At 43.1% G+C, this 16,554-nt stretch overlaps 1 protein-coding gene across 1 annotated transcript in view; it reads right to left on the bottom strand.

Annotated features, from left to right (window-relative positions):
* Nucleotides 1-221: 221 nt before the first annotated feature.
* Nucleotides 222-16,554, bottom strand: part of KCNH5 (potassium voltage-gated channel subfamily H member 5) — a 166,262-nt gene continuing 149,929 nt past the window's right edge. Inside the window, exon 11 of the mRNA XM_027716681.2 lies at nucleotides 222-13,971. Coding sequence (XP_027572482.1) covers nucleotides 13,024-13,971 — 948 coding nt within the window. The 3' untranslated portion in view covers nucleotides 222-13,023. The remainder of the gene's footprint in view (nucleotides 13,972-16,554) is intronic.

The following is a 16,554-nucleotide window of genomic DNA, read 5'->3' as shown; positions in this document are numbered from 1 at the left end:
CAGGCTAGCGAGGACAAAGGCCAAGCATTGTTCCTATTGTCCTGTAGAGAAGCTCTATTCTAACAATAGATTTATGTGTCTCCCCCATCCCCAAGCCACCTAAAAATTACATTATATTTTCCTCATTAATCTCAACAAATTGTGTTTGGCTTTGGCCAGGAAAACAAAAGCTATCACTTTTATGGTGAGCCAGAGCTTAAGAGAAGTAACAACACAAACGCTCAAGGTCAATAAAATGCACTTTTTATTCTGTATCAATGAAAATATAGCCACATGTAAATAAAGACGTGTGGAACAAAAAAATCGACATTGATCCTCCCTGAAGAAGTACAGTTCATTGTGCTAAAACCCATAATCCTTTGGGTTAGAAACAGTTGTCTGCCAATGCTTTAAAGTGACCCACATTTTCCTTGTTGTTGAATTTTAGCAAACAGAAAAAGTGCAACAAGAAGCTTGCTACAGATAAAACCGATTTCAACCGACCACACATGGCAACGTCCAAAAGTGACGGGAGAGTCACGACTAACGAAAGCGTTCCCACACATTCCTCCTGGGCAGTCACGCGAGTGGTCAAGGGAGCATCCCCTCTGTACAAACTGATGTGTGATTTTCAGTAGAAAGATGGTCCTTCCTTGATGTGATCAGATATGGTAGCAGAGGTGCATTCCTTCAACAGCTGTTCAGTTTCAAATGCTTTATTTTTTTTTTTTCTCTAGGTTTTTATAAGCTTCCTGCTGTCAAAATACAGTTCTCAATTGCTTTTGTAGAAATAATCCTGAAAGGCAGAGGCATTTAAAATCCTCCCAAATCCTCAGTATATTAACAAGAGCAAAAAAGATAGCTGGGCTGTTCAAAAATATTGTCAGGAACATGAATGTCATTTGCATTGGCTAGTGTACAAAGAGCAGCAAGTCGTAACAAAAGAAACATTATCTGAGCAATAACCCTTTCCCCCAACTTCTTACTTGCAAAAAAAGAGTTTTCTCAAAATATTTTTCCTCCTCACAGTCCAGTGTCTGCGAATCACATACATTCAAAAGCTGCAGTTACTCTGTAGATCAGGTTTTCCAACATGAGCTTTTAAAACCAGTCGTTTTGCCCAACTTCTCCATGAGGGTTGCACAAACACGATTATACCACCTGGTGGTTTTTTAGCTAGTGGGACACCTTGAAATTTGAACTCAAAAGTAAGGACCTCAGGGTAAAAAAGGAGGCTTTAAAGCCCATTATGCTTTGAAAGTGCTGCTAATGTTAGTGGAAAGACTCCCACAAGCCAGGGAGTTGACATGGCCCCTGTTAGGTGCTCAGGGGTGCACAGAGATGCCTCAGCACAAGTGTGGGGCAGGGAGTGCCGGTCTGGAGATACATGGAAAGAAAAAAAATGCACATTGGCCATGCAGCTGCATTTCAGCAAAGAAAAAGAAAGAGAAGGCAGGTTATGCCAAGGATGGATGCTCAGCACAGACCTTGTGGGTATCCCACAAGGGCACGCTGGTTTTTTAGGTTCAGCATCTCTGTGCAGGCTTGTGCAGCAGCTCCTGCTCAGTTTAGTTTTCAGTTGTTATTTGCAGTGAGGGGGGAAGCCTAAGAAAAAAAGCTAGAAAAGTAGTACCATATTTTGACTGTAACAAGGTCCTCTGCGATGACAATTCATTTAGAAAAATCCCCCCCTGACACTAATTGTGAGAATACTGTGAGCATTCTCTTACAAGGATATTTCGACAGACACCACTACAGAGCTGAGGGTGCACGGACACGGGTAAGATCATGCTCACCCCTCATCACTCTTTCCTCCCAGTATGTATTCCTCATATATTTTTCTTCATTTAGAAGCTTAGGGTGACTAGTTGCTTAAACCTAAGTGGGAACTCATAAGCATATCAGAGGGATGGGGGAGGCAGGGGAGGAATCCTAAAAACCATGCCAAAACTGGCCCTCATAGAGCCAGGACTTCACTCTTCGAAGCCTGGTCTGGGGTGGGGGTTACACTTCATGAAGTCCTACACAAGCTGCCCCTTCCCTGTGTGATGCTCTGCTCTGCTCCAGGTGTGGACAGAGATGAGGAAACACAACCAGGATTCAAAACCTGAGCACATCTGCCCACACCTGAATCAGCAGTGCTCAGATGGAGGGCTGCACGGCAGGATTCAGTCTCACGGTACCTGGTGCTCAACCCCCTGTCTCTGTCATTGTCTCTCTCTGTGGTAGCAATAATAACTTTATTTTTAACTGTGCTTCTCCCCAGAGAGAGTTTGCACAGCTTATGTACATATTTGACTTGTGCAAGGATATTCTAGACAGTCATGAATTTTGAGAAGTTACTTTGGATGGAAATTACTGGCAGTTCAGACACTGAGAATGTGTCTTTTGGATTCAAATATGTGTTAATTAAAAAGTGCCTTTCCCTGATGGGTTCAGTTGATTTTTATGGCAATTCACCTTGCTGTCCCCATCTTCAAACACATCCTCTACATTTCTGCCTGCAATCAGCATGCAGCATTTAGTAGGGCATGAAATCTTGGACCCATTTGCATTAGGCAAGGGCCTGAAATTAAAATTCTAGTACCCACAGTTCTCAGTTTTAAGAAAGCTCAGCCCACGCTGGAACTCACTGTCCTGGTCCCTCTGCAAGAACTGGGTTAGAGTTAGAGAAATTAATGGAAACATTTCCACTGACAATAAGAATATTTACACAAGATGCTCAAAGCCTGAAAATATTTACCTCCGAAACAGAGAATACAATTTAGAAGATCTGCTGAGACCACTTTACTGAACCACTCAGTCACTGGCTGGTATTTAAGCAGGACATTAAAAAAAACAACTCTAACTACAATTCTTATTAGCATATTATTTCTTCTGAACACAAATAGCAAAACAGATCATTATCTCATTAAATCTGCTGACGCAACATCACTTAATCAATCATTTCTACCTGTTCCTAGCCTAGTTACAAGGAAAGTAAACAAGAAGTCAAGAAAAGAAGGAAGGAAGGAAAAAGAGAAAAGAGATAAACAAACAGACAAAGAAAGGGAAACACTGCCTTTCATTGTGCAAAATATTCTTCTTCATATTACAAAGCTTTCAAAACACATAGAAATTAACCCAAGATATGCAGCTACACCTGCATGTAAAAGCCCAGCCAAGTGCACCATGCATAACAACAGTCAATAAATAGGTATGTAAGGTTTATGAAGCATATCATGTCCTAATTCATGTGAGAATGGTTTGCAGTACTAATGGGATTTTGTTACATAAACTGTGCTGATAAGGCATTGGAGCTTTAAACAGTTAGCAAGAGTATTTTTATGGCTGGCATGTTTTCCAGACAAAATATGGTGAACCTTTATCTCCACTGCAGCCCCACAAGCTGCAGGCTTATTGGGGTGTCCCACATCCCTTACAGGGCCACAAATCTGTTTAAGGGCAAATAATCGACAATCAGTGACAAGCAAGTAAGAGAACAAACCTGTCCTAGGAGAAATACTGCAGTACCAGCTTTAGGAGCATCTCTGAATCACTGTGAAACCAGCGGCAGGGGGAGGCTGACACTGAGGTTAGTTGTGAAATGTGCCCATGCTAATAAAACAGTGCTAACTATTACATTTGAGGAAACATGTTTTGAGTGCAATTTTCTGGGAAAGCTGATTAGCCAGCTCTACACTCCATAGAAACAAGCCACAGCTCCCCTCATCTGAGCACAGAGATTTTACCAGGACAGCTGAAAGGTACATTTACAGACCTGCTTTGCACTTTAACGCTAATGAGCTTTTCCTCTGGTATCAATAAATTCTCCTGCTCACATGTTTAGCATTCCTTTGGCATGCACTGTCAGATAAATCCTTTATTGTCTTTCTGGTAGCTTGCCCAATTCCCACCAGGCAGATTTTTAAAACCCAAATCCTGCCTTATTGCTAGCTACTGCCTCTCCCACTCGATAAATTGAATTTATCATTTTATAGAATTAGGCAGTTGGTGGCCCTCAGCCCTTCCTTTAAGTAAAAAGAGATGCGGCTGTGAATCTACAGAGCACCAACAGGCAGTAAGAAGAGTTGGGAGGTGCCACTGCATCCTTCCACCCATGATTCTTTTCTAAAAGCCCCACTAGGGAGGAGCTGCAGAATAAAATCCCTTCTGTGATTGATTTCAGGAGAAGGATGCTCACACTGACCTACCGATGACTCCAAAGTGATGAGCTCTGAACACCTGCCAAGTGCAATGGGGTCGTTGGTATTCAAAAGCCAGGCTTAAACTACTAGTTTAGGTGACATTTCAGCTATGTAATTTTAAAGTACAACCTGATTGAGCTTGTTTGTAGTGCCAGGGATCCTAATTATATTTAAAATCATAAAAAAAAAAGAAGCTGTTGCCAAACAGCATTTGATGATTCGAGTGAAGAAGGCAGTAATTAATCCTGCAGGGACAACAGAGGACTAATTAGAAGCAGAGCAGAAATTTTGTTTTCCTTTAGAAAAAAATGCCTTTTACCATGAGGGCTCAGATAAGACACCCAATTTACAAACTGAACTGTGACCTCCCACTAATGGTCCTGGCAGCAGCCTTGGATGCAAGTGAATTCCCAAGTGATCAGTCAGAAAATGTTGCTTTTTGTGTTTTTTTCCTAGGAAAATGATGTGTTGACAGAGAAAAGAGGTGCAATATCTCAGGAAATTCTTCTGAAACCAAGTCCAGGACAGGAAAGCACCTGCATGTCCTGGCACAGCACACAAGGAGATGCTGAGGAGAGCCCTAGGGTCTGCCCAAGGAAATGAAGAGAACTTTTACTCTCACTGCATGGCACCAGTTCAAATTGCTGCTGGTGGTGAAGTTCACCAAAGGTGTAACTGGAGGAGGAAATCAGAGGAAATGGTCACACACGTGGCAGACGCTGGACTGCGTGTGAAGCTGGTGTCTCACTTGAGTTCTCCTTCTCAAACTGGCTCATTAAAATCCAAAAAACACTCCAATCCCTGCTATCCTATGGAACACTGTGCTGTTCAAGACTGTACAAAAGGGCCAGAAATAAAATAAAATAAAAACGAATGTTTGTTTAATAAAAGAATGCCCTCAGAACGGCAGAAGGCTTGTCCTGTTATTCCTGTTTAATTTGGAGACTTGCTGCTAAGATTGGAAAGGATTTTGTGATTAATCCTGAGCCATCATAGATATCGAGGAGGTTGCTGAGTCTGGAAAAATAGCTTGTCAGTTAAATCTAATAGTGTCATGTGTAAACCTTTTAATTTACCTAGACAAGCAGGGAATAAGCCTGGGAATGGGGCTTGGGGCAGACTCTAGTGATGTGCACAGGCTCCATGGATGTGCCTGGATCCTTTGGAAAAACCGAGACCTTTTCAGCAATGGTGTCCACATAGACAGTGAGAGGAACAGGCTGAATCCAGAGGGATGAGAATCACCCCCAGATCCAGCCACTAATGAGAAACCTACTTGCCACTGCCCTTCACACATTTCCTACAGCCTTGGATGTTTGCCAGGACAACACCAAAAACCAGCTCAAATGCTATTGATTTTTTGATGGCATTTTCAGACACGGTAATCAGCTTTCACTGGACTGGGGATGAGGCTGGAAGAGGGTGTGGGTGTTGTTGATGCATCCATATTAGCCCACTGCTTCCAGAAACTGCATAGTCACCGAGACATTATTCTCAGTGTTTGGCATCAAGTGTGGATTTTAGCTGACGCCCGGTGAAAGGCTTGATTTATTTATATGCCATAGTTTTAGAATATGCCAAATTTCTCTGGTGCCTGCTTGATGACTATTGGCTGTTAGAAACAGTCATTATCTCAAAAATTGGCACCACATTCCTCAGTACGATATTTAAACTAAAAACCAGAAAATAATGGAATGTAACTAAGAAGCTTCCAATTTTACCTCCTGTTTGTGCTATTAAAATCTACAGAATCACTGAATGGTAAAACATCATAGCTTGGAAGGGACCTTTTGTAAATCACTTGGTCTAACCCTCCCTGTTTATAGCAGGCTGAGCTTCAAATACAGAATCCATACATTGATGATACATGGTTTGGATACTATGCCCCTTTCCAACAGGTCTTTGGCAAACTGGAAGAGCTTTGGCTCTCCTGAAGCCCACATATCCCTCTAAGGATATATATCTGAGTCTCCTCTAATGGCTCTTCCCTGTCCCACAGCTGTCACCCCAGAAAGGTCTGCCAGCCTCATCCTTACACACCACCTGAAGGAAAGAGGAGTCTGCCAAATTCCAAATAAATAAATTTTGGAGACACAAACAGTCATTGTGCAGAGACAATATGGCCTTCAGTGGAATATTGTCACTATTTTTTGACACCATTCTTTACATCCTTCTCCTCCCTCTCCCCACTCTCCTCCCACTGCACAGCACAGAGCCAGGGCCATCACCACTCTCTGTCTGCCTTGGAAGCTGCTCTTCACTACAAATCTTCCCTTCACTGGACATTTCCAAGCCTTGTCATCTTTCCACTGCATGACACAGCTCAGTAATAAAATTCCTATCACCCTAAATACCCCAGAGTAGCCAAAGATCCCAAATAGGTGACAGTCTTTCACTGTCCAAAAATTGACCGGTGATGGCCATCTGTGCCTTGGCATTGCACATCATGATGAAGAGCACCTCAACTGCTATATACCTGTGACAGTGAGGGTCCCTGGACTATCCTGTCATGGTATTGGGGTAAAAACTTAAAAATCTGATCACTGTAAGCCAAGAATTGAGCATCCTTGGTCTTTACAAATCTCTAATTAACAATTCAGGAGGTGAACACTTGTCTCTGGCTGCATGCTGAGGCATTTCAGTGTTCCCTGTACTGTCAGTCACATCTATGTGAAAGTGCTTCAGTGCTGGAAAGATGGTAAGCAGACTCTTTTAGAGACACCTTTTTATACAAACAAGATCAGGCTGGGAGATTGAATCATGGGTTGGATTCACTCCATTTACCCTCTAGCAGTCTACAAATCAAGTGTCTAATCTGAAGTCATTACTCTACAGTAAATGACGAGAGACTGGCACCTCCAGAGCAGGATTTATCCCACCTGTCTGAAACACCTGTCTTAAATGAACCAGATCTGATTCCCCATTCCAAATGGGCAGGTATATATCCATATGGCATGTCTATACATCCTCTGCAGGCAGGCAGAAATATACTCTGCCATTGCTCAGTCTGAACTGAATCTGCTCTGAAGCAGACAAAACACACTCATGTCACTGGAGGGGGGAGGGCTGAGCCCAACCTAATACAAAATCCTTTTTATAGGGCTTTTAATTAAGGCTAATTGATGTATTCATGGCAGACAGCCAGATACAGAGTTGGTGCACACCCATAGTCTCAGACTGTGGGCCAAGCAAGCTTACAACTCCAAGCAGAAAATAGTGAAGAAATGCATTTATCTATTTTATAGAAAACAGATAAAAAGGTTTGTGAGAATATTGCCCCAGATTCCTGTTTCCACTTGCCATGCACCAGGAAGCTGATTAACATAGCATAATATAATAAATAAATACAATTTATTCATCATGGCCTGGTCAAGCCCTTTTTGAATGCTTCTACCATTGGAGTATTCAAAATCAATATATGCCTTCTTGTCCCACTGTGCACTACAAGGTCAATTTTGTGTCTGACTAATCAGCAAGGATGATTTTAGTTTGTTTGTCATTTGTTAGATATCACAGAGCTGATCTTTGTACAATATTCTTTATGTCAGTAAGAACATTCACCACTTTTCTGCCAGAAATAATGTGGACTTCTTGTCTATTTTAGCTCCATTCAGTACCTTGCTTTAAGAATGTATTTCATTTGGAAATGTACTATAACATATTAAACCAAATAAAACACGCAGATATTGTGTTATCCATTTGTACCAAAAAAAATAAAGAGAAAGTTATAAAAAATATTCCCAGATGTGGAAATCTAGATAAGATCAAAGTTCTCCTCCCTGTGGGCTCCATGGGAAAGCACCACACAGACATGTGTGAAGGGCTGGGGCCATCCAGGAAAAGTGACCGCGTCGACTTTTCTATTTCCTTCCTTAAATTCCCCGAAGGGTATCAGAGCAGATGAGAAGTGACAAGAAAAATGCAAACTACTGCTGTTCAGTGCTCACAGCTCTCACTGCAGCTCAGGACAGGAGAGCCACACTGCCCTGGCTGCCACGAAGAGATGGATTTCTCCAAAGGAATCCCACTTCTCAAACCCTCTCTAACAAGTTTGTTAGAGCATTATAGGTCCTACAGATATGAAGATATGTGTTAACACAGGAGCTTCTGGTACAAAAGGAAAAAAAAAGGAACTGAAGAAGAGCTTTTAGATACAGCCTATTAAAAGCAACATTAACAAAACCCATTCAAAGCCTCTTTTGTAGGAAAATTGTATTTGAACACTTTTAACAAACAGGTATCACTTTGATGCCACCTCACTTTAGAAAAAAATATTTATTTTAAGAAACAATCTGTCCAGTTCCAACATCCAAAAAGATAGGCTTGGGTTTTCTAAATGCTCAAAATCCAAGTAAAAAAAGCGCCAATTCCTTATAATGTATCCCTCTATGTCCTCACTCCCAAATTTCACATTAAACATTTGGCTTTTTTGTTTTCCCATCCAGTTAAGGGCATCTTTTCCCCCAAAAGGCCTCCAAGCTATTTCATGAGCACAGTATCTGTTTTCTGACCCATGCAAAGGATGACGTCTGTAGAACTGTCTCAGTTACTTCCAGAACGACTGCTCTCAGCTTGCAAATAGGACAATGTTATTTCTGCAGCTTCCAGTTCTCTAAAATTGTCCTGGGATCCAAAATACATATTAAGGTACAATATGATTATCAGATTCAACCTTCAGTTCACAGCTGTACAACAGGGTTACTTTCCATGTGGTGGTAAATGAAGACTGAACTTGAGTCTAGCAATAAACCCAAACTTTGGTGCCAGCAGCATCAAGTCCCTACAGTTGTTCTACTTCTGCAGAACAGGGAAAAGAAAAATGGGCAAAGCTTAAGTTTGTCACTTCCAGAGTCAGCTCTGCTCTAACCCCTGTCCCCTGGCAAAGACAGAAAAATGGGGAAAAAAAGGATTTACAAATACAGATTCAGAAGAACTGAATCTTCACTACAATATTTTTTTTTCGGTTATTATCCTGAAGTGCTGTTCTACCTTGTATATGCAACATTACACACAAAAATATGCTATTAAAAGTACTCTAGTTCATTTGCTTTGAAAAGTGTTTACTTTTCTGTACACATTTCATTTCTATTCCAAAGTCCAGAAAGATAAAATCCACTCGTGTGCAGGTAAAATGCTTTGAACACACAAAGCACAAGGTAAGTGCTAAGGATGCTGTTACCAGCATCTGGCAGGAACATCTGTACAGGAATACAGCTCCTAAAGGAAAGGAGAGCATGCAGCCAAGAGCTCCCCCCGCGCGGTGTGTAGCTGCTTGAGCACTGGCTTGGGTGGAAGTGACACCTTGGTGTCCTTATTGCACTTAATGACTACAGGTGGTTGCTTTCAGTCAAGCCTGAGCTACAAGAGTATGACTCATGCTTCTCTAAGAGCAAAGGAATGTCCCAGTCGGCAGCACACTCATCGCATCATGCACAACCGCGAGGGGCCGGGAAAGGCGAACCGGGAACGACTCCACGAAACAAAATGCTCCCGTCTCCCACAAACGTAATGCTCCCGTCATGAATTCAGGAGGCAAAGTCCCTCAGAATTGTACAGGCCAAATTTTCAGAGCAAATCCACAAACTGGGCCCCCGGCTGCCCACCCTTCCATCACACAGAGCCTGGGAGAGCCCACCCACAGGCTGCATTGATTGTGTCTGCAGGACACCCATCGTGCTACTGCCTCCTACAAGGTACAAGCTGGTTCCACTGAACTTGCCACGGATAATATCGGAATATCAGAGTCAAAGCAGCATTAGGAATAGACCTGGAAACACCATATTTGTTTCATGAACTTGGTATTTTACACTATTTAGCCACTACACATTTTAACCACTCAAGTTGCACTTGAACTGTAACAGACATTCTGGGCCCGCCCAAATAATTTTCAAGGTCAGATTAATCCTGTTAACACATTCTCTCACTGTAAAGTGGCACAAAATTACACCTGACTTGCAAGATAATCCTAAACAGAGATCCCTGTGCATGCCATGCAGTTCTACCTAGAATTAATATCAGTTACAGAGAAAGAAAAGAAGTCTGTCACAAAGGCAGAGGAATGCCATTAAGGCTAAAGCTTTCTAAAAAAGTCACCCCCCATTATCCTGCTGGCTCTTTTGCAGCATCTCTTCATGGCAGATTCATGCATTCAAGGAACTTTACCAAAACCTGGCCCCTAGACAGCCTGTGTGCCTCACCTATTCACTAGGCAGCTCTGGGCAGTCACACTGTGTCTGTCCTGACCAGTAAACCAAGTCAGGCAACAACATTCAACACTTCAAAGCTTGGCACTTAAACTGTACCCACAAGGTCTGTGCAGAATCCAGCAGCTTGCAGCAACCATGTAACTCCCTAAGCCTATAACCCCCCCCCCCCATTATTTCAGAGTCCCAGGGTGGGATTTATTGTAGGACATGGAAGGTCCTGCTGTTCTGCAGGTGCAGATTGTTCTTGCAGTCCAAAGCACGGCTGCAGAGTTGTGGAATTGCACTTGTGTCAGAACAGCAGCTGCAAAATACCACTGAAAATTTTGACAGCAGCCACCGCAGCTGTGGAGAACTATAATGATCGGGCGGTCTGACCACCGGGCTTTGGGAAGAGCTTTCCCTTCCTGTGGTTTTTTTTATACTTCCCTCTTGTTTTCTTTCTTTTTTTTTTTTTTTTAAACTGTTTTGTTTGGGGGTTTTTTTGAGTGTCTATAATTTCCTAAAGAAAGGGGCAGAAACAGGACAGAAAAGAAAGCAAATATGAAAGACTACCATCACCCCAAAAGCCTCCGTAAGTTGACACAATAGAAGCAATGACTTCTTTGGCTTTCTTATGAGCTTTTTGAGGTTTAGGGGTTTCGGTCTCATAGCTGAAAATACGTTCACCCTAAGATGCAGGTTCCTAATTGCCACTATTGCAAATTATTTGTTTGGGTTTTGGGGTTTTTGTTAGTTTTTCAGGAAGCGATTTACTTTAGTTTAGTTTAGTTTTCTAATGTTAAGTAATGGATCTAATATCAGTTTGTGGTAAGGATGCCCACTAATTATAAACATACATTTGATATACCTGATTCATAGTGATGCCTTGTGGTACATATGTGTTTTACTCAAGGCACTTTTGAAAACATGGGATCCTGATGCAAGAGGTCATTTAAATTGGAGGCAGGGGGAATCCTTCTCTGAAGAAGCCATTGTGCTCTGCTGGGCTGACCTCAAGCCGTACCAGGCAACAACTCTGAAGCTGCAATGGCAGTTTCTGCTATGCATTGCATATACCTGGATTCAAACCAGTGCAAACGGAGAGGCAAAAAACCCAACCACTCTCAGGCGCAGACACAAGCAGAGTCCAAAATCTCAGCTCGAAACTGGAGATCAAACAGGATCCAGTGCAAAGCCTGCCCTGCTGCAGCCCTGCTAAGCCAGCAACACCGCATGGAGAGTAATGCTCCAGCCTAGGAGATGGAAATGGTATCTGAACGTGATCCAAGACTGGAAGATGGGAGTCAGCTCAGAGGTGGGTCAGAGCCTCTGACACAGACCTAAGGGAATCAGTAACTATGGCGACTGGCTGGGTGGGCACTGCAAGCCTGCTCTTGAAGTGTCCCCTCCTCCTGCACTGAAACCTTCCATGAGTCCAAGGTAAGAGCAGCAGGCAGCACCCTAGGGAGGACTCCATCTCCCCTACACACCCACCACTCTCCAACCCACACATCATCATCCAGGTGCCTTAGACTAAAGGGAATTTCACCCTGAATGGTTGCTTTCTCTCTTTCTAAATGCAGTTGCAGACTGATAAACGACCTCAGGAAAGAGAGTGGAAGGGGATTAACTTCAGCCTTTTAACTTCGGGCTTTCAAACCTGCTCACAAGACGATGAACTACAATTGTTCTCTCCCTTGCTCAGACATCATGCAAAGTCTTTCTGCCAAGGGCAATGGGGGCGACAGTGGGAGAGCAATCTCAACCCTACAAAAATGGGACATGCTAATGAAGATACTGACAGAACCGGACACCATCACTGAGTGCTGCAAAGAGAATTTACATAATGTTACTCTAACAGTTCAGTAAAAATGGCATCAGTAAAAGGAGGCTTTCACGAAAGAAGTTACCCCCAAACACTCAGTGCAACTGAGTTTCTGTTAGTTTCATTTTGTTACATAAATTGCTATTATTATTATTATTATTTCTTACTTACGATGTTAACAGAGCAGGAGGACACTTGAAATAAAAGGCTGTGCATGCACAATACCCACACAAATAAATTCCAGTGATCCACCCCAGCACCAGGCACGGTGCCCTTCCCTGCCCACTGAGCTGAGCCCTCCCTGTAGGAGGAGTAGGGGAATTCATCACCAAATATACAGTATATTGTCATGGAATGATACCAGGAAACAATACTAACAGGAGTCTGAACGTGTCCTTCACGTCATATTAATCTACTGTTTAACTCGGCAGAAAAGACAGTGAGGAAATAAAAGCTCAATTCACCCAGCCTGAGATCAAAACTGTCATGGCAATATTGGCAGGTTAGACCCTGATTCTTTAAATAGTACATTGCCTTTGTTAAACAAAAGTCGTTCTTTTATTACATAATAGAGATTATAAATAAAGGTAAAGTGTGCATGCAGTCAACTGCATATTATACAAGCAATATCTATGTTAATAATTGCTTTCTTTGGCAGGCCAGAATCCAGCTGGACATGCAATATTTACATATCAAAATCCTTGGTGTGTTCAAGTCATATTGGATGCAAGTGAAAATATATATGTATATATATTTACCGTATACACACACACATATATATATATGTATAAAGGTATATATACAGCTCTGCATATATACTGTATACATATATACACATAGGTATATGCTAAAAGTGGATTTCATCTTTTTCTGATTCAGGTGATGCAGGCCTTGAAACACTAAAAATATCCTGACAGGATATCTGGGGGGGTAGTTGGGGTGATAAATGAGACTTGGGGGAAGAGATCTGGGATACGTTCTTTTCAGACAATAATTTTAAAATTTCTGCCACCTGCTTCTCAAGGGCAGCCATCCTACTGCTTAGCAGCTGGATATCTTCTTTGAGTTCGTGCTTGACTTCCTGCAGCGTGGTTTGTAAGGCCTGCTCAGGAATGGGGTAGAAAGGACACCTGGCATCCGCCTGAATGGGGCTGTGCTCCAGGGGGCTGCGAGTCTCACCAGCTTTATCCAAGCGAAGGTCACTTTTTGTTATTCCACTGTCACAAGAGTCTGTTTTCCTCAGTGGGTTTTTATTTACACCGTTCTCCGAGTCATTGGACTTGGGGTCGTCGGACAGCAACCCCATGGACTCGGCCTTTGTGACGTTGTTCCAGTCCTCCTTCTTCTCCTCGTGGGCCCCCATCGTGTTCTTCAGTCGAAGCCACCCTTTCCCGTTCCCGTTTTTCATCCGCATGGGACTGTTCACTTTGAGACATTTTTGGTCCCCGTTTCCGTTTGGCTTGAGCTCCATCGCATCCCGGTTGTTCTGCTTCACGGCCTCACTGGTTTTCATGTAGGCCAGGGTGGTCTGGATGGGGGTGATCTGAGACACGGTGACCACGCTGGTGCCCGTGATGGAGGCCCCATTCTGCACGCTCCGGCTTTCCACCTGAAGCTGGTTCCTTTCCGGGTCGACGTGGGTTGAGCCTTGGTTGCGCATCTCCTTTTGCTGTTTGAATTTCTGGAAGAGTTTCCGCACAGGGTGGTCCACAGGGATGCTCAGTGTCACCTCGTTCTTCTGGCGCAGGCGCTCCTCTTCTTCCTTCTTGACATCGCTGATCTTCCGGAAGATGATCTGTGGAGGATAAATCCACAACAGAGTCAGTATCCAAAGGACATCACGTGTGGCAAATATTAATGTGAGATGGGGAAACAGTATTGAGAACAGCCATTTCTATCTTAATTCTTAATTTTGATCTTCCTTTCTATCTTAATTTTTTTGTAGTGAATTCAAATGGAGCTGATGAAGACATCGTAACCTCAGATGTATGCCACAGCACATACAGGTTACATATATACACACACACTTTCTTAAAAGTATAGACTAAAAGTGGATTTAATCTTTTTTCTTGACGTAGAAGATAGAGCCTTGAAGAACTAAAAATACCCTGACACCAACAGAAGGAAAGAAACTGAATAAAGAAAAGAAAGCAAGAAAGCGAGAACCCAAATACTGTGATCCCTACCCACCCATTACTCACACTCATAGGTGCTCTGTCACTATCTTTAGCACAATCGAAAGGAAACAGTAATTCACTGGAGACTACACAGCTGTAAGATTAATTCAATGTACATACCCTTCCAGAGACTGGAAAATCCAAATGTGCTCAATACTTTTTAGCTTTGCTTATTGTTAGCTTTGCAGGAGTGGCTGGAGGGTGTAATTAGGTTCACCATGGGCTATGTGTGTGGCTTCACACACTACACAAGCGTTTCCTAGAGAGTTTGTATGCCTAGTATGTGCAGGTGTACTGGGAGCACCATGGAGAAGCAGCATAAAACCCAGCAATATCCACCATTTCATAATGCCATGCCATCTAATGCTGCAGTTATTTCACCCTGCAGCATGTCTCAGGCTTCTACAGAAAAATGAATTTCAGCCTCAAGCTGGGAAAGGATCAACAGAGTAAAAACCTTTCTGCTGATTTTTCTGTGTGTTACTAGTATGATTTTTTATTTAGGTTCACCCAGTTTTCTTGAATGTGGGACTGAGGCAGGATAGGGAAAATCTGGTTCTCTGGTTCACAATTCTAAAGCGAAAAGCAGCATGTGATTAAATGTAAATATGGACTGCATTCTTACTTCTGTGGTAAGAAAAGGAAAATAAAGTCCCTGTAATACACAAACGAAACCCCGTGACAGTCAGCTGTAGGTTTTGAAAGATCCATTTGAGTATCCATATTTCAGTATCTATTTACTTTCAAGTCTCATATCTTCAGAAGTCAGCAGAGAAGTACCACGATGGCTACAGATCCTTCCCCGCATGAATCTGGGATGAGCTGGACTTCAAAGCTTCGTTAGAGAACTTTCAAATGCAGTGAATATATCCTTGCATGCTGCTGATAGATGCAGCTGCTTATAATAATTTGGTTAACATTAGAAGGCTAGTTAAAAAAATATAAACAAAACCGAGGGAGAAACATAGAAGCTACTTTCATCTGACTCCTCTGACCTAGATGCATGGACACCTAACGTCTTCTGGAGGCTCCCCTTCATTAGTGGCTGCCCTCATGGAGCTTCTCTCTCTTTCTCTAAGATAAGCCACTGGGGACAGCAAATAAATGCAGGAGAAGTTGCCCTTGATTCAAAATTGAGTAATTACATTTAATTGAAGCCACGCTCCCTAAATGCAGATTTGGAAGGTGGGTTGTGTGTGATGTTTGTGCTTCTCTTTCCCTGAAGGGCAGCACAGCACCTCTGGCAGAAGATGCAATAGTGAAAGCAACCAGCTGCTAGGATGTGTCCCCAAGTTGTGTCTCAGGGGAGAAGGTTGGTTCCTCCACTGGTGTCCCTCTTTGCCTGTGCTGCTCTGCCTTGTGCTGTGTCAGGCCAGAGGGGCTGGGTCCCTGAAAAAAACCTGCAATTGGGAAAAATCCTGTACCCAATGTTTTACAAGGGCATGTAGTGACAGGACAAGGGGGAATGGCTTTAAAATGAAAGAGAGTAGGTTTAGTTTGGATGTTAGGAAGAAATTATTAACTGTGAGGGTGGTGAGGCCCTGGAACAGATTGCCTAGTGAAGTTGTGGATGCCCCATCCCTGGAAGTGTTCAAGGCCACGCTGGATGCAGCTCTGAGCAACCTGTTCTAGTGGAAGATATACCTGCCCACGTCGGGGGGCTGGAACCAAATGGTCTTTAAGGTCCCTCCCAACCCAAACCATTCTATGTTTCTATGATTCCCCTGCTTTCTGGCCACAAGCCTATTTCACAGCTTGAGCACCCTCCTCTCCCGCAGCCAGTCTGTGCCTGGCAGGTGGTGGCTGGAGGCAGCCGGGGATGCTGGAAGGCAGGCAGCTGCCTGCAGCCCGGCAGGGGCTGGCAGCATTCCCCTGTCCAGTGCAGCACTGGATGTGCCACCGGGAAAGGCACGAAGTAACTTTGACAATTTCTGTCCTGTTGAATGTTTATGAAGACCAGAATGACAACAACAAAGAACACAGCACCAGTTTTTGATTCCTCTCCAAAAGCTTGCACTTCACCGTAAACTACCCTCACCTCCCTTTTTTCCCCAGACCAATCTTTCTTTTCTCCCTTTTCTAGTCTCAGTTCAAAACTTCCCCAGGCAGAGGTCATCTCCCTGCACAGAATATAATTACCCATGACTGCTGCTGTGCCTTCTGCAGAAGAAAAACCAAGACTGCATTAATTTCACACCACC

This window comes from Pipra filicauda, unplaced genomic scaffold, assembly GCF_003945595.2.
Source record: "Pipra filicauda isolate LSUMZ 115617 unplaced genomic scaffold, ASM394559v2 scaffold151_size3305965_pilon, whole genome shotgun sequence".
NCBI lineage: Eukaryota > Metazoa > Chordata > Aves > Passeriformes > Pipridae > Pipra > Pipra filicauda.
The sequence above is the reverse complement of the archived record's forward strand: the minus strand, read 5'-3'. Positions and strand labels throughout refer to the sequence as shown.